Here is a 23,476-nt window from a genome sequence, read left to right on the forward strand (position 1 = left end):
TGAAAAGCATATTTTGAAAATCTGAGATGACAGTGTTGTTAACAAAAGGCTAAGCTTGTGAGCCAATATATTTATTTCATTTCATTTCCGATTTTCATGAATAGTTAACGTTGCGTTATGGTAATGAGCTTGAGGCTATGATTACGCTCCCGGATACGGGATTGCTCAACACAAGAAGTTAAACTACTGTACTGTTGGTGAAGAAAATATTTACCAAATACACACAAATAAAAAACAACAAAATAGCAATAACGAGGCTATATACACAGGGGGCCCTGCAAGTTTTGTTTTCGCAGTTTATATTGAAAATCGCCCATGAAGATGGATCTCCTTCTTATGATAATACAGGTTACTCAAATATAGATTTCAAATCATTCATGTTCCACCATTCATCAACGATTTCGAGTATATGGACACCTGGTCGTCGAACATCTCATTCCAAAATCATGAATATGGAGTTGGTTCCCCTTTTGCTGCTATAACAGCCTTCACTCTTCTGGGAAGGCTTACCACTAGATGTTGGAACATTGCTGTGGGGACTTGTTTCCATTCAGCCACAAGAGCATTAGTGAGGTCGGGCACTGATGTTGGGCAATTAGGCCTGTCTTGCAGTCAGCATTCCAATTAATTCCAAAGTTGTTCAATGGGGTTGAGGTCAGGGCTCTGTGCAGGCCAGTCATGTTCTTCCACACCAATCTCGACAAACCATTTCTATATGGACCTCGCTTTGAGCACGGGGGCATTGTCATGCTGAAACAGGAAAGGGAGTTCCCCAAGCTGTTTCCACGAAGTTGGAAGAACAGAAACGTCTGGTGCTTGCCTACGGAGCTGTGAGGGGAACGGCACCTCAGTACCTCCAGGCTCTGATCAGGCCCTACACCCAAACAAGGGCACTGCGTTCATCCACCTCTGGCCTGCTCGCCTCCCTACCACTGAGGAAGTACAGTTCCCACTCAGCCCAGTCAAAACTGTTAGCTGCTCTGGCCCCCCAATGGTGGAACAAACTCCCTCACGACGCCAGGACAGCGGAGTCAATCACCACCTTCCGGAGACACCTGAAACCCCACCTCTTCAAGGAATACCTAGGATAGGATACGTAATCCTTCTCACCCCCCCCCTTTAAGATTTAGATGCACTATTGTAAAGTGACTGTTCTACTGGATGTCATAAGGTGAATGCACCAATTTGTAAGTCGCTCTGGATAAGAGCGTCTGCTAAATGATTTAAATGTAAATGTAAATGTCTGGGATGTCATTGTATGCTGTAGCATTAAGATTTCCCCTTCACTGGAACTAAGGAGCCTAGCCCGAATCACAAAAAAACAACCCCAGACCATTATTCCTCCTCCCAACTTTACAGTTGGTACTATTCATTGGGGCAGGTAGCATTCTACTGGCTTTCGCCAAACCGAGATTTGTCCGTCAGACTGCTCTATGGTGAAGCGTGATTCATCACTCCAGAGAACACGCTTGCACTGCTCCAGAATCCAATGGCGGTGAGCTTTACACCACTCCAGTCGACTCTTGGCATTGGGCATGATCTTAGGCTTGTGTGCAGCTGATCAGTCATGGAAACTCATTTCATGAAGCTCCTAACGAATTGTTATTGTGCTGACGTTGCTTCCAGAGGCAGTTTGGAACTCATTCGCGAGTGTTGCAACCGAGGACAGACAATTTTAACAGTACCGGGTAGTCCCGTTCTGTGAGCTTGTGTGGTCTACCACTTTGCAGCTAAGTCGTTGGTTCTCGTAGATATTTCCAATTCATAATAACAGCACTTACAGTTGACCTGGGCAGTTCTAGCAGGGCAGAAATTTGGTGAAATTTTACTTATTGGAAAGGTGGTATCATATGACAGTGCCACATTGAAAGTCACTGAGCTCTTCATTCTACTTCCAATGTTTGTTTATGGAGATTAAATGGCTGTGTGTTCGATATTATACACCTGTCAGCAGCGGGTGTGGCTGAAATGGCCTAATACACTAATTTGAAGGTGTCCACATACACAAAAGTATGTACAGTTGAAGTCAGAAGTTTACATACATTTAAACTCAGTTTTTCAACTCAGTTTTTCACAATTCCTGACATTTAATCCTAGAAAAAAAAATGCCCTGTCTTAGGTCAGTTAGGATCAGCACTTTATTTTAAGAATGTGAGATGTCAGAATAATAGTAGGGATAATGATTTATTTCAGCTTTTATTTCTTTCATCACATTCCCAGTGGGTCAGACGTTTACATACTGATTGAGTGTATTTGGTAGCATTGCCTTTAAATTGTTTAACGAGGGTAAAACATTTTGGGTAGCCTTCCACAATAAGTTGGGTGAATTTTGGCCCATTCCTCCTGACACAGCTGGTGTAACTAAGTCAGGTTTGTAGGCCTCCTTGCTAAGACACGCCTTTTCAGTTATCCCCACACATTTTCTAGAGGATTGAGGTCAGGGCTTTGTGATGGCCACTTCTATACCTTGACTTTGTTGTTCTTAAGCCATTTTGCCACAACTTTGGAAGTATGCTTGGGGTCATTGTCCATTTGGAAGACTAATTTGCGAACAAGCTTTAACTTCCTGACTGATGTCTTGAGATGTTGCTTCAATATATCCACATAATTTCTCTCTCATGATGCCATCTATTTTGTGAAGCACACCAGGCCCTCCTGCAGCAAAGCACCTCCACAACATGATGATGCCACCCCTGTGCTTCACGGTTGGGATGGTGTTCTTGGGCTTACAAAGCCTTCCCCTTTTTCCTCAAAACATAACAATGGTCATTATGGCCAAAGAGTTCTATTTTGTTTCATCAGACCACAGGACATTTTTCCAAAAAGTACAATCTTTGTCCCCATGTGCAGTTGAAAACTGTAGTCTGGCTTTTTTAATGGAGGTTTTGGAGCAGTGGCTTCTTCCTTGCTGAGTGGTGTTTCAGGTTGTTGATATGGGATATTCACTGTGGATACAGACACTTTTGTACCCGTTTCCTCCAGCATCTTCACAGGGTTATTTGCTGTTGTTCTGGGATAGCACTTTTCACACCAAAGTACGTTCTTCTCTAGGAGACAGAATTTGTCTCCTTCCTGAGCGGTATGACTGCTGTGTGGTCCCATGGTGTTTATACTTGCGTACTATTGTTTGCACAGATGAACGTGGTACCTTCAGGCGAAATTGTGATAAAGGATAAACCAGACATGTGGAGGTCTACAATTTTTTTTCTGAGGTCTTGTCTGATTTCTTTTGATTTTCCCATGATGTCATTCAACGAGGCATTGGGTTTCAAGGTAGGCCTTGAAATCCATCCACAGGTACACCTCCAATTGACTCAAATTATGTTAATGAGCCTATCAGAAGCTTCTAATGCCATCACATAATTTTCTGGAATTTTCCAAGCTGTTTACATACACTAAGTTGACTGTGCCTTTAAACTTCTGACCCACTGTATGTATGTATGTATGTATGTATGTATGTATGTATGTATGTATGTATGTATGTATGTATGTATGTATGTATGTATGTATGTATGTATGTATGTATGTATGTATGTATGTATGTATGTATGTATGTATGTATGTATGTATGTATGTACAGTGGGGATAACAATTTGATAACCTACAAAATCTGCAGTGTTTCCTACTTACAAGCATGTAGAGGTCTGTAATTTTTATCATAGGTACACTTCAACTGTGAGAGACAGAATCTAAAACAAATCCAGAAAAATCACATTGTATGATTTTTAAGTAATTAATTTGCATTTTATTGCATAACATAAGTATTTGATACATCAGAAAAACAGAACTTAATATTTGGTACAGAAACCTTTGTTAGCAATTACAGAGATCATACGTTTCCTGTAGTTCTTGACCAGGTTTGCACACACTGCAGCAGGGATTTTGGCCCACTCCTCCATACAGACCTTCTCCAGATCCTTCAAGTTTCGGGGCTGTTGCTGGGCAATACGGACTTTCAGCTCCCTCCAAATATTTTCTATTGGGTTCAGGTCTGGAGACTGGCTAGGCCACTCCAGGACCATGAGATGCTTCTTACGGAGCCACTCCTTAGTTGCCCTGGCTGAGTGTTTCGGGTCGTTGTCATGCTGGAAGTCCCAGCCACGACCCATCTTCAATGCTTTTACTGAGGGAAGGAGGTTGTTGGCCCCATCCATCCTTCCCTCAATACGGTGCAGTCGTCCTGTCCCCTTTGCAGAAAAGAATCCCCAAAGAATGATGTTTCCACCTCCATGCTTCACGGTTGGGATGATGTTCTTGGGGTTGTACTCATCCTTCTTCCTCCAAACACAGCGAGTGGAGTTCAGACCAAAAAGCTATATTTTTGTCTCATTAGACCACATGACCTTCTCCCATTCCTCCTCTGGATCATCCAGATGGTCATTGGCAAACTTCAGACGGGCCTTGACATGCGCTTGCTTGAGCAGGGGGACCTTGTGTGCGCTGCAGGATTTTAATCCATAACGGCGTAGTGTGTTACTAATGGTTTTCCTTGAGACTGTGGTCCCAGCTCTCTTCAGGTCATTGACCAGGTCCTGCTGTATAGTTCTGGGCTGAACCCTCACCTTCCTCATCATTGATGCCCCACGAGGTGAGATCTTGCATGGAGCCCCAGGTTGATTGACCATCATCTTGAACTTCTTCCATTTTCTAATAATTGCACCAACAGTTGTTGCCTTCTCAACAAGCTGCTAGCCTATTGTCCTGTAGCCCATCCCAGCCTTTTGCAGGTCTACAATTTTATCCCTGATAACCTTACACAGCTCTCTGGTCTTGGCCATTGTGGAGAGGTTAGAGTCTGTTGGATTGAGTGTGTGGACAGGTGTCTTTTATACAGGTAACGAGTTCAAACAGGTGCAGTTAATACAGGTAATGAGTGGAGAACAGGAGGGCTTCTTAAAGAAAAGCTAACAGGTCTGTGAGAGCCAGAATTCTTACTGGTTGGTAGGTGATCAAATACTTATGTCATGCAATAAAATGCTAATGAATTTCTTAAAAATCATGTTCTCCCAACTGTATGTATGCATGTATGCATGTATGCATGTATGTATGTATGTATGTATGTATGTATGGTAGAGCATGGCGCTTGTAACGCCAGGGTAGTGGGTTCGATCCCCGGGACCACCCATACGTAGAATGTATGCACACATGACTGTAAGTCGCTTTGGATAAAAGCGTCTGCTAAATGGCATATATTATTATTATTATGTAGAACAGGTTATCAACACAACAGCTTTAGTCCAGATTTGACATACAGACATACAGGGTTCTGGACAGCTGGGAAAGCAAAGATCCCAGAGCCAGAGGCTCCGTTTGGACTGTAGAAACAGATCTGGCTCACACTGAAGGCCATGGAACTTCAGCCTACTTAAGGCTATAAGCACAGGTTTTTGGCAATGTAAACAGTGAGTTTCCTCTCGGCCTATAACGGACTGGCTAGTCCTGTGATAATCCTAACATTTCCTGGTTCACATCTGTACAGAAGCACTAAAAACCGCAGGTTTCCTCTCAGTTGCCAGAACATGACAGCCCAGGGAAAATCAAGGAATGACATTGGAAATGAAGTAGAGGCAAAAAAAGTGCCTCACAACATTGAGTCAAGCTGGTATTATACTGCAAGACATTTAGAAGCAGATGTCATGTGTAAGGTAATTTACTGTAGGCCACAATGAGAGCATTCTGAATACCTTAGTGTGTCCTTTTACAGAAGAACACGCAATCATGCAATTAGATAATCCAGGTCTTGTCCTTGAAGGCCCAGTGCAGTCAAAAACATGAATTCCCTGTGTTTTATATATTTCCAAGAGGCTGGGATAATATTGTGAAATTGTGAAAATTATGATAATGCACTTTTAGTATTAAAGCTCTTTGAAAGGACCACCTGAAATTTCAGCCTGTTTTGGCAGAATGAATCTTTGGCCTGCTTGGTGATATCACCAGGAGGTAAAATAGTCCAATAAGAGTTCCAAACCTCTCTGCCAATAACACCTAGTTTTCCATTTTCTACTTCCCACTCAGACCAATCCCAGACAGTCCTAGCAAAATTCTTGCTTGAGAAATTGTCCTTTGCAAAGAAGCTATTTTAGTTTATTTTAACATTTTAATTGAAAACAAAATCACAGTAAGGCACTTAAGTGTTCCCCAGAATTGTTTTTATATTGCAATAAAAGCAGCTGCATTGGACCTTTAAGTATCTTTGTTCTCTGAAGCAGACCTGCAGACATTGATCAGATCACCGGTAAATCATACATAATTGATTATGTGCTGCAGCTTTAGGATGACCTGCACATCTGTTCCTTCCAACAGTATACGAACACACTGGTACATGCATGTTCACACACCCCTCCCCCCTATCTCCTCTCAACACCAGTCTCACATCCGCCACCAGGCACAGTGTATAGACTCAAGCAGGCCTAGCTTGGGTTCTCAGGGGTTTGATTACATGGATGAGAGCACTCTTTCACCTCCCACCGAAAGAAAAGGCCTGCCCTCCTCCTCTCCCCCCTGCCTCCCCTCTCTGTTTTCCCAGTGGGGGCTCTGGCCATCTGCCCCCTCCTCTTCCCCTCCCATCCTATCCCTGGTCCTACCCTGCCAGGGCAGGACAGTGGGAAAGCTGCTAGGCATACAATAGCAGGGCCACTGTAACTCTCCATCTTCTTATTTAGCTCGGCAAACCTGTGGGGAATCGGAGGAATTCAGCCACTGTTCTCAGGAGTTCCATTGTGGGAATTCCAGCACAAAGGCTGGGGGAAGCCTGAGCTGTAATTAGAAGAAGAGACAAGCTTTCCTCTGATGCATGACTTCCCATCACAGGAGCAAAACAAAGCCCATACAAAACACAGTGGCCACTGTGAAAGGGGCAGTTGTACAACAACAGTAACACCCCCACTGAGCATCTAACCGCAAATGTGTATGTTGAGCTTCTTTAAACTATATCACTTTTTCCCCTAGTGCTATAAGGAAAACATGTGGGTAGGACTGTCCAAGTGTACATTCTGACATCATGGACCATCCTGTTTACTGCATAAACTTGTCCTGAATATGCTTTTGGTGAGATTATCATCAGCTGATCTGTTGGTGTGTTTCTGTACGCTATTCGTGTTTGGTCCTTGACTTTAAATGTAATTTGCCATGCAGGGCCAATCTTGAACAAAGATTACACTTTTAACCAGGGTCTCCAACAAGACAAAAGTAACAGTCGAGGGACTTGTGCTAATCTGTGGAGGGTGAGATAGACAATGCCTGATAAGGGAGCAGACATCACACTCCTGGCTTGTGTTAAACAGATCAACAGGCTGGCTCTAGCTCTAGGGTACAGCCAACCTCAGTCACACTAGGGGAACCTGACAAAGTAAGCAGCTAATGAGAGAAGGGGGTGGGATACTGACAGAGGTTGGGGAGGTGAGATTCTATGGCTGGGGGGGTGGGTTAGACCTGTGAATGTACACGCTGTGTTCGGCATGTGAAAAAAATTATAAATAATAAACATCAACAGAACGATAGACAGAGAAAGAGACCAAGGGGAGAGAGTGCCACAGACACAGGAAACCTCCCTGACAGTTACTCCTGGCTAGTCTCCGAGCATGTCAGTCACCTCCAAGTTTCAACAGTACGCAAAATGGAAAGACCAGTTCTGGGTCGCCGAGTTTGTTCCTGTACTCCTATTAAGTCCTTTTTCACAGCTCTGGCTTCCCCTGCATGGGCTGGTGAACAACAATTGGAGGACATACACGGCAATGGGCAGTTCTGTGGACATTCTAATTCAGTGAGGTCTGGAGCTGTGCATAATGCTGGTGGTTTTAGAACTACCTCTCACCCTCACATAAACATGCATCCCTCTGCAGCCAGCCACGCTGCTCATAAACCTTGCACAAACAACCTCTAAAGACAGTAACAAAAGAGCCACCAAAATGTCCGAAAACTCTGTTGCGCCACAACCCCACAACTCGTCTTTTTCCTGGCCCTCCACGCTCATATTGTTGCAGGTCTGTTTTTAACAATAGTCTTATCGCAGCCAAATTCGACTAACACACCTCCCAGAACTTGCCAGTCGCTTGAAAAACTGTTTTGACCATGTCAACAACTGCTCTCAGGCTCCATGTCAACAACTGCTCTCAGGCACCATGTCAACAACTGCTCTCAGGCTCCATGTCAACAACTGCTCTCAGGCTCCATGTCAACAACTGCTCTCAGGCTCCATGTCAACAACTGCTCTCAGGCTCCATGTCAACAACTGCTCTCAGGCTCCATGTCAACAACTGCTCTCAGGCTCCATGTCAACAACTGCTCTCAGGCTCCATGTCAACAACTGCTCTCAGGCTCCATGTCAACAACTGCTCTCAGGCTCCATGTCAACAACTGCTCTCAGGCTCCATGTCAACAACTGCTCTCAGCCACTATGTCAACAACTACTCTCAGCCACTATGTCAACAACTACTCTCAGCCACTATGTCAACAACTACTCTGTCTCTACTATGTCAGATGCTATACCATTACTACATCCCTCCAGGCTAAACCATAATTGCATTCTTTCTGAAGTTGTCCCTTCAGTCTTCACAGAGAGAGAAAACCGCCAGGCCTCATCCCAGCAAGGCAGAGGACACCTACACTCGGCCCAACCATAGGCTCATACTGTAGATATGGCAAGGAGGTTTTCCTGATGATGAAACCTGACCAAGGAAGAACTCTTGACCCTACTCAGACAGCTAAAGAGTCTGCCTGTACAGTCAACTGAGAACAGTGGCCTCTTCTCTCCGTGTCTGATCATGGTGGCCTGTTATGCTGATTACAGGCTAGTTGAATAGGTCTGTCATGGAAGTCAACAGAAACCACAACAAAAACATGCAGGCTGGGGAGGGAGAAATGTGCACAGCTCATTTAGGTGGTTATTGACAAACAACATTTCTATGGGAACCGTATATGGTTCAGACTTTAAAAAAAGACACTTGTGAAAATATCAGCTGCCATTGATGAAACGGGGGAGGGGGAAGAGAACAGACATCTTGTTTGGAAAGATTTACAGCCTACACACATCCAGGTCAGGGATAGAGGAGAGGGGGGGGGGGACCATAAAGTCATCAGCACACACAGGACAGAAAACGCAATGTCATTAAACACGAGTAAAAAGGCAATATGCTGGAAATCAACACCACAATGATGGGCTATATCGCTTTCATTGAAATTTCACAGTCACCCAAATACCCTCTTACTCAGATTATACACTGTACATTGGAACTGAAATGAACATTTGAATGTAATAGGAGTCCCGACAGCTTGCGCTCAGATCCTTCGGAAACAGAGGGAGATGAGTTGATCCTGTTCTCTGTGTGGGAGACTGATGGTGAGTCACCTTCAGTGGTATGCCATCTGTGAGTGACAGCGTGACCAGCCAGTGTGACACAAACAGGGCACAACGCAGACAGACATCCAGATCACTGCCAGGCAGTGGCACAGCACACAGGCTCCTTCTCTGCCATGTTAATGACATGCCTGGGTCCAGTGGTGGGGAAAGTACCCAATTGTCACAATTGAGTAAAAGTAAAGATAACTTAATAGAAAATGATTCAAAAGTGAAAGTCACTCAGTAAAATACTACTTAGATCAGCCACCTAAGTCTAAAAGTATTTGGTTTTAAATATACTTAAGTATCAAATGAACAAATAATAAAAAAAAATAAAAAAATCCTTATATTAAGCAAACCAGACTGCACAATTCGTGTTTTATTTACGGATAGTCACACTCCAACGCTCAGACATCATTTAAAAACAAAGCATGTGTGTTTAGCGAGACCGCCAGATCAGAGGCAGTAGGGATGTTGGGCCATTTTCTGCCCTGCTAAGCATTCAATATGTAACAAATACTGTATGGAGTAAAAAGTATATATATATATTTTTTAGGAATGTAGTGAAGTAAAAGTACAAGTCAAAATATAAATAATTTAGTAAAGTACAGATGCCCCCCCCCCCAAAAAAAAATGACTTGTAAAGTACTTTCGTAAAACTACTTTATACCACTGCCGGGGTCTCACGCTCGCTCTCTGACACTCAACGTGTTTCTAGATCTCTTATGATGCATGTGAGTGACACACACACAGATAGGAATAACTCCCACAAATTCTGAATGATCGACCAGTTCCTTCTGGCAGTGGAACAGTAATACGGCAATAATCTTCTTTTTTTTAACCACAAAAACACACCCTTGTCATTTCCAGGTGTGCTTCTCTTGTTTGAACCTTTCTACGCACCTGTTCCATGTCTCTCAACACTATCATGACAAAACAAAAATGATTAAAAGATTATTGTAAATTAAATCCATTCCATTCTGTCAACGTAAATTTACTGAACAGAGAAGTCTGCTCACCTCCTCGATTACCTACTTCAGCAGAGAATGCACAAGAGCATCCTTTTAGGTGCTAGCACGGAAGTGTTTGAAATCCTCCATTACCCCCCCTTTGAATCAGCGGTTTTCTCTGAGAAAAAGCATCCGCATATTTAAAAATGATACGCTACTTATCCTTTCATCTATAAAATGTCTTGCACATCTAGTTCAATTTGCTTTTATAACTTTAAACATTTATTTTGGGATTCCACCCCATTAATGATAATTTGCCTGATGACGTGAGAGTGGAATAAGAGAGTCATTTCAATCAAGAGCATTTGTTTCTACGTTTCCTGCCCTTAGCTCCTGTATTACCTCTGACCTTTTTCAAAAGTAGGCGTTGAGAGGACGGAGGAGAATGGTGATACGAGTCGAGCAACACCAATTGAGATTTTCTCTTTGTCTGAGTCAGGCCGCACCCCTACCCTTCCTGTTTAAACAAATGCAGGTGCTGCTGGGTAGCTAAATATTATAGTTCGACCATTCAAAACACACCTCAATTCTTTTGTAGTGCCCATTCAGCGTAGGTTGACAAGGAAAAGTGTGTTGTTTAAAATTCAAGGGCTTAGTACTTCTGTTTGGGGAGAGGATTAGTATGAATTTGACATGATATTAGCAGTTGAATTCATCAGATAATAGAACATAGCAGGCCATTCGGCACCGCTGCAAATACCCACACAGAACATGACACAGCACTAACAAGTACTCTATGAAGGAGCAGACCTCTGGAAAAGCAAATGTGCCAGTGAATTCTTCCAAGATATTGGTGGAAAACTAGGTTGATGGTCATTACATGAAAGCCCAGTCCCTGGAGGGTAAAGGGGAACCCTGGTGGAAGGAACTAAAGACAAAGCCTTTAAAGCATGTGTCAGTTTTTCCCCTGAAGAGGTATGACTTCAAATGGGAGGTATTTTGAATATTTCTCTGTGAAATTTTCACAACTCTCCTTTAACTACAAAACAAAAACAAAGGTGACTCCCAGTCCCATCACATTTGAATGAAAACTGAAGCGTGGCACATCCATGTTGCCTTATCTACCCCTTGTTAGTGATGTCATAAAACTGTAACACACACACACACGACTTTTAATTAACCAAAAAGACAGTGGGATTTCCCAAGGGTCCACCAGGTGTTTTTCATATCCTGGTTGAAGCCCGCCAAACCTCCCTCATCCATCCATTTCTCTCACCACCCTGCTTGCCATGGCCGTAGGGCCACAGTAAGGAGAGCCACACCAGGGAGCCCAGGGACTCAAAGAACTGCTAGAGGAATGTGGAAAAAGGGGTCCATCACAGCTGCTTTGTACATCAGGACATTTGAATGTAGGGAGTCAACAAGAGGTGGCTGATCTAAAGAGGCAATTACAGTGTGTAAACATCTCTAGCTAGATATGGATGCTTGCCAACACTTAGAGTACATTGACAGACCTGAATGGATGGAAAGAAGCACATTCTGAATGAAAAGAAGCACACACCAAGCCTAGTTATAGGATTGTGTTGGACCACTGAAAAGGTAATATTCTCCAGGAGATATCAGTAGTCTGAGGGCTAACGTATCAGTTAAACTACAAAAGGCAGACATTACTAGGGCTGTCTTCGACTAAACAAAAAACTTGGCCAACGAAGAGTCGTTTGTCATTTCGACAAGTCGATTGGTCAAAATGTTTAAACATGTATTTTCCATATGTAGACACATTCTATGTTTAAAAAAAAAAATCAACTATTTTCAATGAGCTTGTCTGATGCTTTAAGCACACGGGTTGATTAAATCATTAGGACACACACTTGACTAGAGGTAGTACGACAAGCAATTGATTTGATTGTGCCGGGCCGGGCTGTGTTTAAAAATGACAGTGAGTGACTGACTAGCACCCATTGTCTCCCTCTCCTCCCTGCTGCAGCGACCACCACACATCAACAGTGTGTATAGTGTTGTCTCCCTCTCCTCCCTGCTGCAGCGACCACCACACATCAACAGTGTGTATAGTGTTGTCTCCCTCTCCTCCCAGCTGCAGCGACCACCACACATCAACAGTGTGTATAGTGTTGTCTCCCTCTCCTCCCAGCTGCAGCGACCACCACACATCAACAGTGTGTATAGTGTTGTCTCCCTCTCCTTCCCTGCTGCAGCGACCACCACACATCAACAGTGTGTATAGTGGTGTCTCCCTCTCCTCCCTGCTGCAGCGACCACCACACATCAACAGTGTGTATAGTGTTGTCTCCCTCTCCTCCCTGCTGCAGCGACCACCACACATCAACAGTGTGTATAGTGTTGTCTCCCTCTCCTCCCAGCTGCAGCGACCACCACACATCAACAGTGTGTATAGTGTTGTCTCCCTCTCCTCCCAGCTGCAGCGACCACCACACATCAACAGTGTGTATAGTGTTGTCTCCCTCTCCTTCCCTGCTGCAGCGACCACCACACATCAACAGTGTGTATAGTGGTGTCTCCCTCTCCTCCCTGCTGCAGCGACCACCACACATCAACAGTGTGTATAGTGTTGTCTCCCTCTCCTCCCTGCTGCAGCGACCACCACACATCAACAGTGTGTATAGTGTTGTCTCCCTCTCCTCCCTGCTGCAGCGACCACCACACATCAACAGTGTGTATAGTGTTGTCTCCCTCTCCTCCCTGCTGCAGCGAACACCACACATCAAGTGTGTACAGGGCTGTCCGTGTTGCTGAAGCTGCAACATAATTACAGCCATTTCTGACTATAAAGTTGTTACTGAAATCCCTCATTTGTTTAGGAAAAACATTCCCTATTCCCTCAACCCAAGCTCTCTTTACGTGACACATGTATGCATCGCATGCACATGGCCAATATGGCCTGGCATGTCAATCACATCAATAAATTGGTTATAACAAACTCTGAACACCATAACGGAAAAACGGATGCAGAGGACGTGACAAATAAACTCAAAAACTGAGGAATGTTTATGCTACTGGTTGCTCATGAGGTAAAAGGGGAAGTCAGATGTGTGGAATTGTTCTCAACACCAATATAATGGTTAACTGTTCCATTATGCAAATCGCAACATGGTCTAGGAAAAGGCGCCAATTCAACAGCGCACCGATGTGTTTCTGAACCGCAGACACCGACCACTATCCAACGCGGGAGAAAGCTCATTTGTCATAAAATAATATTATTTTTATTAGTGTTGCACCATTGGTCCTATATAATATAACCAAACACTTTCAGTAGCACATGTGCCATCCCCACGGCCTTCACAATAGATTAGTCCACTCAGACAGGCACGAATCAGACCGGTCTTGTACACCATGAGATAGATATCTATTATTTTTTTGGGCTACTGCTCGACTAAAGAAATCTCGGTCGAGCAACCACCTTTCGACCAGTCGACTAAATGGGTGTAGCCCTAGACATTACTAGGGTTGCAAAGGGTCGGAATTCTTCCGGAAATTTTTAATGGGAAGTTAAGCCCTGGAATTTTGCTTAAATTCATTTGAAAAAAGTTAGCTTATAACAGTGAACCTTTTTTGTGGGATACACGTAAGGCAATTCTAGGTATTGAGGAATATTTTGTTTAAACTATTCCCAATTCAATGGAATTGCAACCCTCTGCATGCACAGTGTATTCTTCCATCACATGTACAGCGGATTCTCAAGATCTCACACACTAATGAGATGCTATTGAGCCCGCACTACTACACTGTCTGAGCCAAGGACTACCTGCTTTCTAGTAAGTTTTGATTACAATACTGGGTGGGGTGAATATATTTTATGTGACATACATAATTTTCTGTTAACTTATAAATAGTAGCCTACAGCAAAGAATGTTTAAATCATTTCTAACTTGTTAATTTCTGCTAGTTAGCTTTTGCTACCATGTGGGTTTTAGCTTGCTTAAGCCTGCTAACTGAGGAGTGTTAATTCACCTGTTTCCATACACGTTTCATTTTCAAACGTTTATTTTACAAAGGAGTTGTTTAATCTAACTGCTTAACTTTTTATCTGTTCATGGAATTGTATTTTTATTGCTAATTTTTTTCTGAATCTTTACAGGAAAATGCCATGGGCACTATCTGACGTGTGGATACATTTCACTGCAGCTAATGTAGAAGGAAAAGCTGTGTACATTTGCAAATACTGTGCCAAATCATGTGAAGAATGTAACAAATATGCAGAATCCTCTGGCCATGTGCATAAAGCTCACAACAAGCAACCTCTGATAAGGGTCCCTTTACTTCTATTTGAGGTGACACCTTATCGATAGCAACAGCTCACGGTCCTCCTGAAATCAGTTTTTTTTTTTTACAATGGAGGAACGTAGTCAGAGAAATGCTGATGAGTGTCTTGCTCTAACTGTGTATGCAACTGATTCCAGTCTGATGCTCACAGGCAATGTGTATTGGAAGAGATTTCTGAATGTTTTTCACCCAGCATACGCCCCTCCAACCAGACATGCTGTATCTACTCATTTGCTGGATGCAGAGTTCAACAAACTTCAAGTGAAGGTCAAGCAAATCATAGAGAAAGCAGACTGTTGCAACCATCTCTGATGGGTGGTTGAAGGTTGTGGGCAAGGAAAAATTAACTACATCATCGCCACCCCTCAACCAGTATTTCACAAGAGCACAGACACAAGGGACAACAGGCACACCAGTCTCTACATTGCAGATGAGCTGAAGGCAGTCAATGACCTTGGACCACAGTAGGTATTTGCACTGGTAATAGACAATTCTGCAAACATGAAAGCTGCTTGGTCTAAAGTGGAGGAGTCCTACCCTCACATCACACCCATTGGCTGTGCCGCTCATGCATTGAATCTGCTCCTCAAGGACATCATGGCACTGAAAACAATGGATACACTCTACAAACGAGCCAAGGAAATGGTTAGGTATGTGAATGATCATCAAGTTATAGCAGCAGTCTACATCACCAAGCAAAGTGAGAAGAATAAGAGCACCACATTGAAGCTGCCCAGCAACACCTGTTGGGTGGTGTTGTCATCATGTTTGACAGTCTCCTGGTGGGGAAGGTGTCTTTCCAAGAAATGGCCATATCACAGTCTGCCAATATGGACAGCCACATCAAGAGGATCCTCCTGGATGATGTATTTTGGGCGAGAGTGGTAAGCAGCCTGAAACTCCTGAAACCTATAGCAGTAGATATTGCACAGATTGAGGGAGACAATGCCATCCTGTCTGATGTTCAGACTCTGCTTGCAGATGTAAGAGAAGAAATCGGTACTGCCCTGCCCACTTCACTGTTGCTCCAAGCAGAGGAAACTGCAATTCTGAAATGCATCAAAAAGCGTGAAGACTTCTGCCTGAAGCCCAAACATACCGCGGCATACATGTTGGACCCCAATTATGTTGGCAAGAGCATACTGTCTGGTGCAAAGATCAACTAGGCCTATGGTGTCATCACTAGTGTTTCTCGCCACCTTGGCCTGGATGAGGGCAAGGTTCTTGGCAGTCTGGCGAAGTACACTTCCAAGCAAGGGCTTTGGGATGGAGATGAAATATGTTGTCACCACTGCCATATTGCATCAGCCACCTGGTGGAAGGGACTTTGTGGATCTGAGGCACTTTCCCCTGTTGCCTCAATCCTCCAAATCCCACCAACATCAGCCGCCTCAAAGCGCATTGGGGATCATTCAATATTCCCTTTTGTTGTTGTTCAGTGAAATCATCCCATGTGATGAGTCAACTCATTTAAAGTTCAATTCAACTCATTTAAAGTTCAATACCAAAAAATGATAATTCTATTGGAAGGATTTAATCATTTGCAATGATGTCTACTGATGATAAAAGTAAAAGGTTTCCGTCTCCATATATGGTAAATATATCCAATGAAAAAAAAACATCTACATTTAAATGGTGTGAATACTAATTTGCATACATTTTCATTAATTCCCATGGAAAGTTTCCACCTCTGAATATTCCCCAAAATATGCACCCCTAGACATTACATGTGTTAATGTCAGCAGTGGGGATAGCCAACATGAGGAATGCAATCTCTTGGGACAGCCTGTGGTTGGTAGAATGTAGACTTGCCTAGACATGTTCTCAACATGCAGTCTCACATATCATACAGTATATATGACCATCTAGGCATACTTGAGAGCCACGAAATATTGCTCAATTCCCAGTATACAACATATGTTCATTTGGTTGTAGCATGAGAGCGCTTAGGATAAATGAGCGAACAATAACAGTGTGAGGGGGAGTGAGAGGACTTGGACTTGTATGTGTATATGCAGTGTGTTCTTTACCGAGAGAGGCTGAGCAGTCATTCTGGCTCAGGCATGTAAATCCTCTAGAAGCAACTGGTGGGGCAAGTGCATAAAAGGACATTCATGCGTGTTTTCACTGCTGATTCACTGAGGCAGTAGTTTGGTTCAGTAGCAGAAAGCCAGCCCAACACATTCCTGTCATATGCAGTGACTGTTATAGCATAGCTGACTCCATAATACTTTGGTATTACCAGCAACACCACTGTAGTTTGCACTTCCTGCCCTTATCGAACAGGCCTATTTGTCACCGATGGCTTATTTGTTGTCACTGTGCATAACACAAAACACAATTAACAGACATTCTATTGTGAGGTCAAAATAAATACCAACCATTTCAGTTGTTTACAACACTATGTTAAGTCTAGAAATATCCCTCAGATGATTCCGAAGTTGAGGTACACCATCTTTCGCTCTCAAGCGCACACACAAACAACTCTCTGCATGGGCAGTCAACTACTATGCTGCAGTGACCCGTGTGTGCCCTGTGCAGTGCCACCTCAGGTTGCAGTTCTTTTCAGTCCAAGTGTTAAGCTCTGTGTGTGTTTGAGGCCAATACTCTTAGGGCAGACTGGGGCCAAACCTCTAGCAGCACTGCAAAACTCAGATGATCTGGGAGATTTGCGATGCACATGAAACGCAAACTGCCGCTGCCCAGTTTCCAGAGCATCATAAAATGAATGTTGGTAGATCATGCAAATGTCAACGGATTCTGGTTTACAGTTTGCAACCTTAATTGAACCTCAGAAAATGATTAAATCCTTGGCCTAACCACCAACTCACCCAATCCAACACTGTTGCACACAACTAGGACAAGGGGGAAATATTAACGATGTATTAAGTCCCCATATGGTGAGGTCTTACCGGTCAGGTTAAACACATGAGCCTGTGAGGAACAGGACAGGCAGGGCACAACCATCGTCATCACTTTCAAGTCCCTGCCCCCCGGTGAAAATCCTCTTACACAGCTTCCCAGAGGTCTAAAACCCTTCCCACTAGGAAGTCCCACAGATCTCTCTAGATCAATAATGCTGCTCTAAAGAGAGAATGACAGGATGACTGGAAAATTGGTTAGTGACAAAGGACATGGTTTTATCTGAATGATTTCCATGGAAAAACCTGCCTCTCATTCTATGAACGGGACACTAGTAGGGTGGAGGGGAGTTCCGTGGCGCTAAGACCAGTTCAGGTGACATGAACACCTGCCTCTCTGCTGGCTGTGTACACAGTCGATGCAGGTTATCATAGGGGATTAATAAAGCCTTCATTGTGAGGACTGTTCAAACATGTACCAGTGTACGGGAGGAGAGAGAAGTGCATCCTTATGTGTAGTAGAGAGACGCATGGCTTAATAAGGGTCAACACTACGCGGCGACACGATTGTTGCCTGATAAGGATCATGAGAAGGCCTCGGACATGCTCTATAAGCAACGGCACTGGGCATGAGTACACTGCATACATAGCCTCGAAAAAGGTATTGCAGCACCCCCCCACCCCTAAACATCTTCTTGCGGCTATGGTTGTACACTTCCCGCATGCACAATCCAGTACACACATGCTAATAATCGGATTTGGCATGCCAATGCACACTCTTTACTTTTGACATTTCCATCCTGTTACCTCATTGGGACAGATGTAGGCCACTAGATCAACCACTTGCTAATCGTGGCCCATTGCTTAAAAATAAACCTGTCGCTACATTTCTCACACCAATTACAACAGTCGGCATGCAAGAGCAGTTGCGATTGGAGTATTTCGTTGTCAAATTATGAAGACCTTGGAACATATCGTTACTGTAACAATACACTGCTGATATGCATCTTCAAACTACAGTCAGCAGACAGTAATGGGAGTTGTACCACACAAACTATGAATGCCTCTTCTTACTCACCAACTTGAACAGTATGTGTAAATTTACATATTCAGAATGCCTGAACAAACTTGACACAATTTCCCATGTAAGGAGGAGGTAGGGTGAAAATAATGTATCGAGTTGAAAGTGTGAAACTACTCAGCTGAATTTTGAACAAAACATTCTCAGAATATCATTAGCTCACCTCAGTCTGGGCATTCGTCATCGATTCAAGACTATATTTGGAAAATGACTGGAGTCTGCCATCAACTTCTAAACCCAGTGTGGTGTGCTTCTGTGTCTGTGTGCTTTTGTTTGTTAGTACCTATTGCAAATGAACATTTGAATTTGAATTCAAACTTTATTTAGTGAATTTCACTATATTAGTGCATAAGGTAGTAAGGTGAGTGGTGTCAGGTAGTTAGAGCATTGGGCCAATAACCGAAAGGTTGCCAGTTTGAATCCCTGAGCTGACAAGTTGAAAAAGCTGTCATAAGCAAGGCATTTAAACCTCCACAACAGCAGCTCCCCGGGAACCCAATGTGGCAGCCCCCGCACCTATCCAATTCAGAGGGGTTTGATTTAATTAAGACCCCCATTAGCCGGCGCCAATGGCGACAGCTAGTCTTACTGGGGTCTGACAACGAAAAATAGCTGACATGCATTACCATGTAGTGTGTGTGTGTGTGTTTCCATCTGTCAGTTAAACATACATGTCAGTACATACACACAACAAGTAGGTCACATTGGGGAAAGGCGTTGTGAGGTGTTGCTTTATTACGAGACAGTTAAAAGAGGAAGTCAAGTTTCAGTTGGACCTTGTGTGCTATTGACAATAAAAATACATTTAATCCTTTTAATGATCGCTTGACGACCTGGTGAGAATGGTGCCACAGGACATCCAGTCACGCACAATGTTAAATGGAGAGATTTAACTAGCCTTTCAGTCACAATAAACATTCACGGACCACAACTAATAAGCTTCCAACAATCAAGTCAACAAACGTCTGTTGATCAAAAACACACTGAAGCAACCATGATCCCTCTGAAGAAAACAACCTTAGGGCAATTAGCACAGGCATCACTGGTGTTTGTCGAGTTCAAACCGCATGTTAGGCACAAATGGCCCGTTGTCATTTTAGGCACAGTGGCTGTTCATTGGCTGTCCACTGAACAGAGCCCTCTAAAAATCCAATGGTAAGACCCTCCAGTGGATAACTGCTGAGTCAGACAGGACCTGCTCGTTCTTCTCTCTGGCTGTGTACTGAGCTAATCCACCCTCCATCCACTGAACTGGCTCTATTCATTGGGCGCACAGAGTAACCCCCAACAATCCCTTTAGCACATCTACACACTGAACAGGAAGAGTAGGTGGCCTACACACCAGGTTTGCTTCATTCAGCAACTACATAAGAGCGGGCGGCTGTAGATTTTCAGTTCAGGGCAGTGAAAGAAGTAGAAACTATCAAATAACATTACTCTGAAAAAAATCAAGACCCTAGGATATATCAAACCATTTCAGATCTGACTTTTCTCTTGACATACAGATACTCAACCTGGTCTTATTCTGTACGTAATGGAGACACACCATTTAGTATGACATGTTATGTTTGGTATTGTTACTTAAGGCAAAAAGGAAAGGGAGGGTGGTTGGTCGGGTGTATAACCCAAACATCAAGCAACCCAAAGGTTACGAGTTCAAATCTCATCATGGACAACTATTGCATTTGAGCAACTTTTCAAGTTAGCAAACCCTTCCCCCTAACTCTAACCTAACTCCAAGCTAATGTTAACGAACCAGCTAATGTTAGCCACCTAGCTATACTTCGTAACATATCATACGTTTTGCAAATTCGTACCATATCGTAAGTACTTGGGTGATGGACATCCACAAATTTATTAGATACCATAGGAAACGTAACATATGATACTAAATGGTGTGTTTCGGATTTAAGTATAGAATAATATGAAATGCTCTGAGACCAGGTTGAGGTAATTCACTGGCAGATGGCCTTGGGTCATGCTGACATATTGTACTTGAAAGTTGAAACACCTTTTGAGCCTTCAGATTTTGATAAGGGCGAGCACAAGAGGCACTTATATCCACCTAAAATGTTTCATATACTTCCCATGACATCTCTTGAAGCAAAGGTGGAGTGTAGCTGTGTATAGGGGACTGTTGATACTTCATATACCAGTAGCAGACAGTCACTTTACATAATATATAATAATATAATATATGCTATTTAGCAGACGCTTTTATCCAAAGCGACTTACAGTCATGTGTGCATACATTCTATGTATGGGTGGTCCCGGGGATCGAACCCACTACCCTGGCGTTACAAGCGCCATGCTCTACCAACTGAGCTACAGAAGGACCATGCCAACGTTATGAAAGGGCTCAGGTAGTTCAAAGAAAATAGTCCTTTGGCGATGTCATACATTTCCATAACCAGCATTCCAGATTGAAGTCTCAGAGCAAGAACCTGCTGGGTGTTCCATACCACATTTATATATGATAACTTCATGAGCACCTATTGACGATAGTATCTTCTGGTCAGGGGGGGTCATAACTAGCAGGCATAAGATCTCGGTGATTCTCTGAATGTTAAAACGGATTGCTTGAGGCATGGGTTTGGAAATCAGCAAAAAAATATTTTCACAAAACCAAAAGGTTAAACTACTACACACCTTTATTAGGGTCAGTGTTCCCTCGTAGCCTTATCTGCATGTTTACATCCCTTGTTCATGGTAAGACATAGGATGTAACCGGTGGTAATTAGCTATCTAGTTTGCGCCGAACACCTGTGTGTAAGCCTAACTTGGGAGGAAGTGTAGTTTGACAACTGGAGACACACACAGCTTGTGGATCTGTGCAAAATTGATACAGTAAGTGTATCTTTTTTATTTGAAAGATTACTTCTTGCTGATATGAGGTATGAGGGGCATATCAGCATGTTTCGAAAACCGGTTTGAAAGCGATGATTACTGATGTTTCTAAACGTAAATACACTGCGTCTGAATTGTAACAACGTTAGTTCACATGGAGCCCACAGTTGGTGAATGTAAGGGCTGAAAACTAAATATGGATTAAAGTTTGAGAGCTAGGTGTTCCAATACAACATTTTGCTAGTTGTGTTTGACCCAAATATCACAGTTTTGAGTTGAGTCCAGTGTTTCAAGCATTTTGTCATAACTAGCTGACTGGGACAATTCTACTTCATTAAGACTCATATTCAACTCAATTATGCCTATAGTAAAAAATAACTATTGTAACACATTGTGCTTGCTAAGTTGTGAACCTACATATGACTGCACTGTTTTTGGTTATTACTCTAACAGTCACAATCCAAAATGTATCGCGGTCTGAAGTCGACTTCTCAAAGAACAGTGCAAGTGGCAATACTGCGCCCTTCTCAAACAATGTTGCAATCTGTCTGGAAACGTTGTTCCACTTGTCACAATCATTTTGAGTGTCTGTCAAAGATAACACAGCTGTTACTTATAATATATTTTGAATCAAACTTAAACATTAGTACTTTACTATGTGTATATAAGAATATCTAAATAGAATATGCATATGTTTCCCTTTGTTCTATGTGCAACAAGTTGTCAGGGACGACAGTTTGCGGCTGCACATAGTGGTTAACGAAACTTGAAATAACAAAAAGCGCGTTGCAGGGAATGGCGAATATGCGGTATTGGGTGCTGGTTTCAAGTTTCATACAAGGGTTAACATGGGAAATTATTGTGAAAGTGATCCATACCTTTCATCCAGTCGACAACTTGCTTTGGTGTCCACTTCGTTATTGGATCCATTGCTTGCATCTCAAACTAACTTGAACAATAATTAGAAAACGACCATACAAAACACTTTCGGTAGCCTACGATTGTCACTTTATTAATTTATTATCAAACTCCCATTGCTTCTTGATCTTCTCTGTATAGCAGCGGTCTCTCTGTGATTCTCTAGCTCGTATCCTCGGCGCACTCAGTGACTGGGAACTCTTTCACACGCATGGCTAGAGGCAGGAGTGAACCCCCCCATGGTTCTTCACCAGGCTTGAGATCAAGTTGCACAGTTTCTGCTCAGCTAAAACTACCCAACGGGGCGGAGCAATCAACACCACCACAAATAATGTGCGACGGGTGCAATTGCGGACCATATTTCGGGGCGTTCCTGCATATCTTTACACTTACATGGTACATTTTTAAATTAAGACAGGCGGGAGGCGTGGGTGCTCCAGAATAGTTGGTGGCGTTAATGTACAATAATGTGTCCTTTGCCCCTGCCAGCTGGCTGGAGCAACACTGTGTCGCCATAGCCTCCCGTCTGCTGTGCTAGTGTAACATAACTTTAGACCGTCCCTTCGCCCGAACCAGGGTATGGGCTCCGCACACATCAACAACAGTCACCCACGAAGCATCGTTACCCATCGCTCCGCGGCCCTTGCAGAACAAGGGGAACCACTACTTCAAGGTCTCAGGGCAAGTGACGTCGCTGATTTAAACACTATTTAGCGCGTACCACAGCTAACTAGCTAGCTATTTCACATCCGTTACACTAGCGGAGACGATCGGTAGACAAGTGTCCTTCGCCCCCGTCGGGCATGTTTTTCTCCGGTACACAGCAGCCAGGGGTGACACTGTGTGCTAGCTAACTATTAAGCTAGCACACAGTCTCTAACTCGCTAGTTAGCTAGCATACGTGTCACCCCAGCCTTTCATCTGCTGTACTAGCGGGTGCGCCCGGTATACAGTGTCCTTCACTCCTCCCTGTCGGGCACTGCTTTCCCACATTTCGATTAACGATGGTGAGGGCAGGTGTTCGGCAGGCAGGAGCGAAGGACACTGTCTACCAGTGTTGCTCCCGTTAGCTAGCAAGAGGCCTCCGGTGGAGAGGGGTGAAAGAACTCAGATAATACTATAATTTTTTTTGACCCACATTCAAAAGTGCCACACAAACATGAATATGTCATGCTCCGTG

At 43.4% G+C, this 23,476-nt stretch overlaps 1 protein-coding gene across 1 annotated transcript in view; it reads right to left on the bottom strand.

The window, feature by feature from the left end:
• The window catches only part of LOC124046354 (connector enhancer of kinase suppressor of ras 3-like), a 60,287-nt gene extending 37,627 nt beyond the window's left edge, over positions 1-22,660 (bottom strand). Inside the window, exon 1 of the mRNA XM_046366656.1 lies at positions 22,257-22,660. Coding sequence (XP_046222612.1) covers positions 22,257-22,317 — 61 coding nt within the window. The 5' untranslated portion in view covers positions 22,318-22,660. The remainder of the gene's footprint in view (positions 1-22,256) is intronic.
• Positions 22,661-23,476: the final 816 nt, after the last annotated feature.

This window comes from Oncorhynchus gorbuscha, linkage group LG10, assembly GCF_021184085.1.
Source record: "Oncorhynchus gorbuscha isolate QuinsamMale2020 ecotype Even-year linkage group LG10, OgorEven_v1.0, whole genome shotgun sequence".
Classification (NCBI taxonomy): domain Eukaryota; kingdom Metazoa; phylum Chordata; class Actinopteri; order Salmoniformes; family Salmonidae; genus Oncorhynchus; species Oncorhynchus gorbuscha.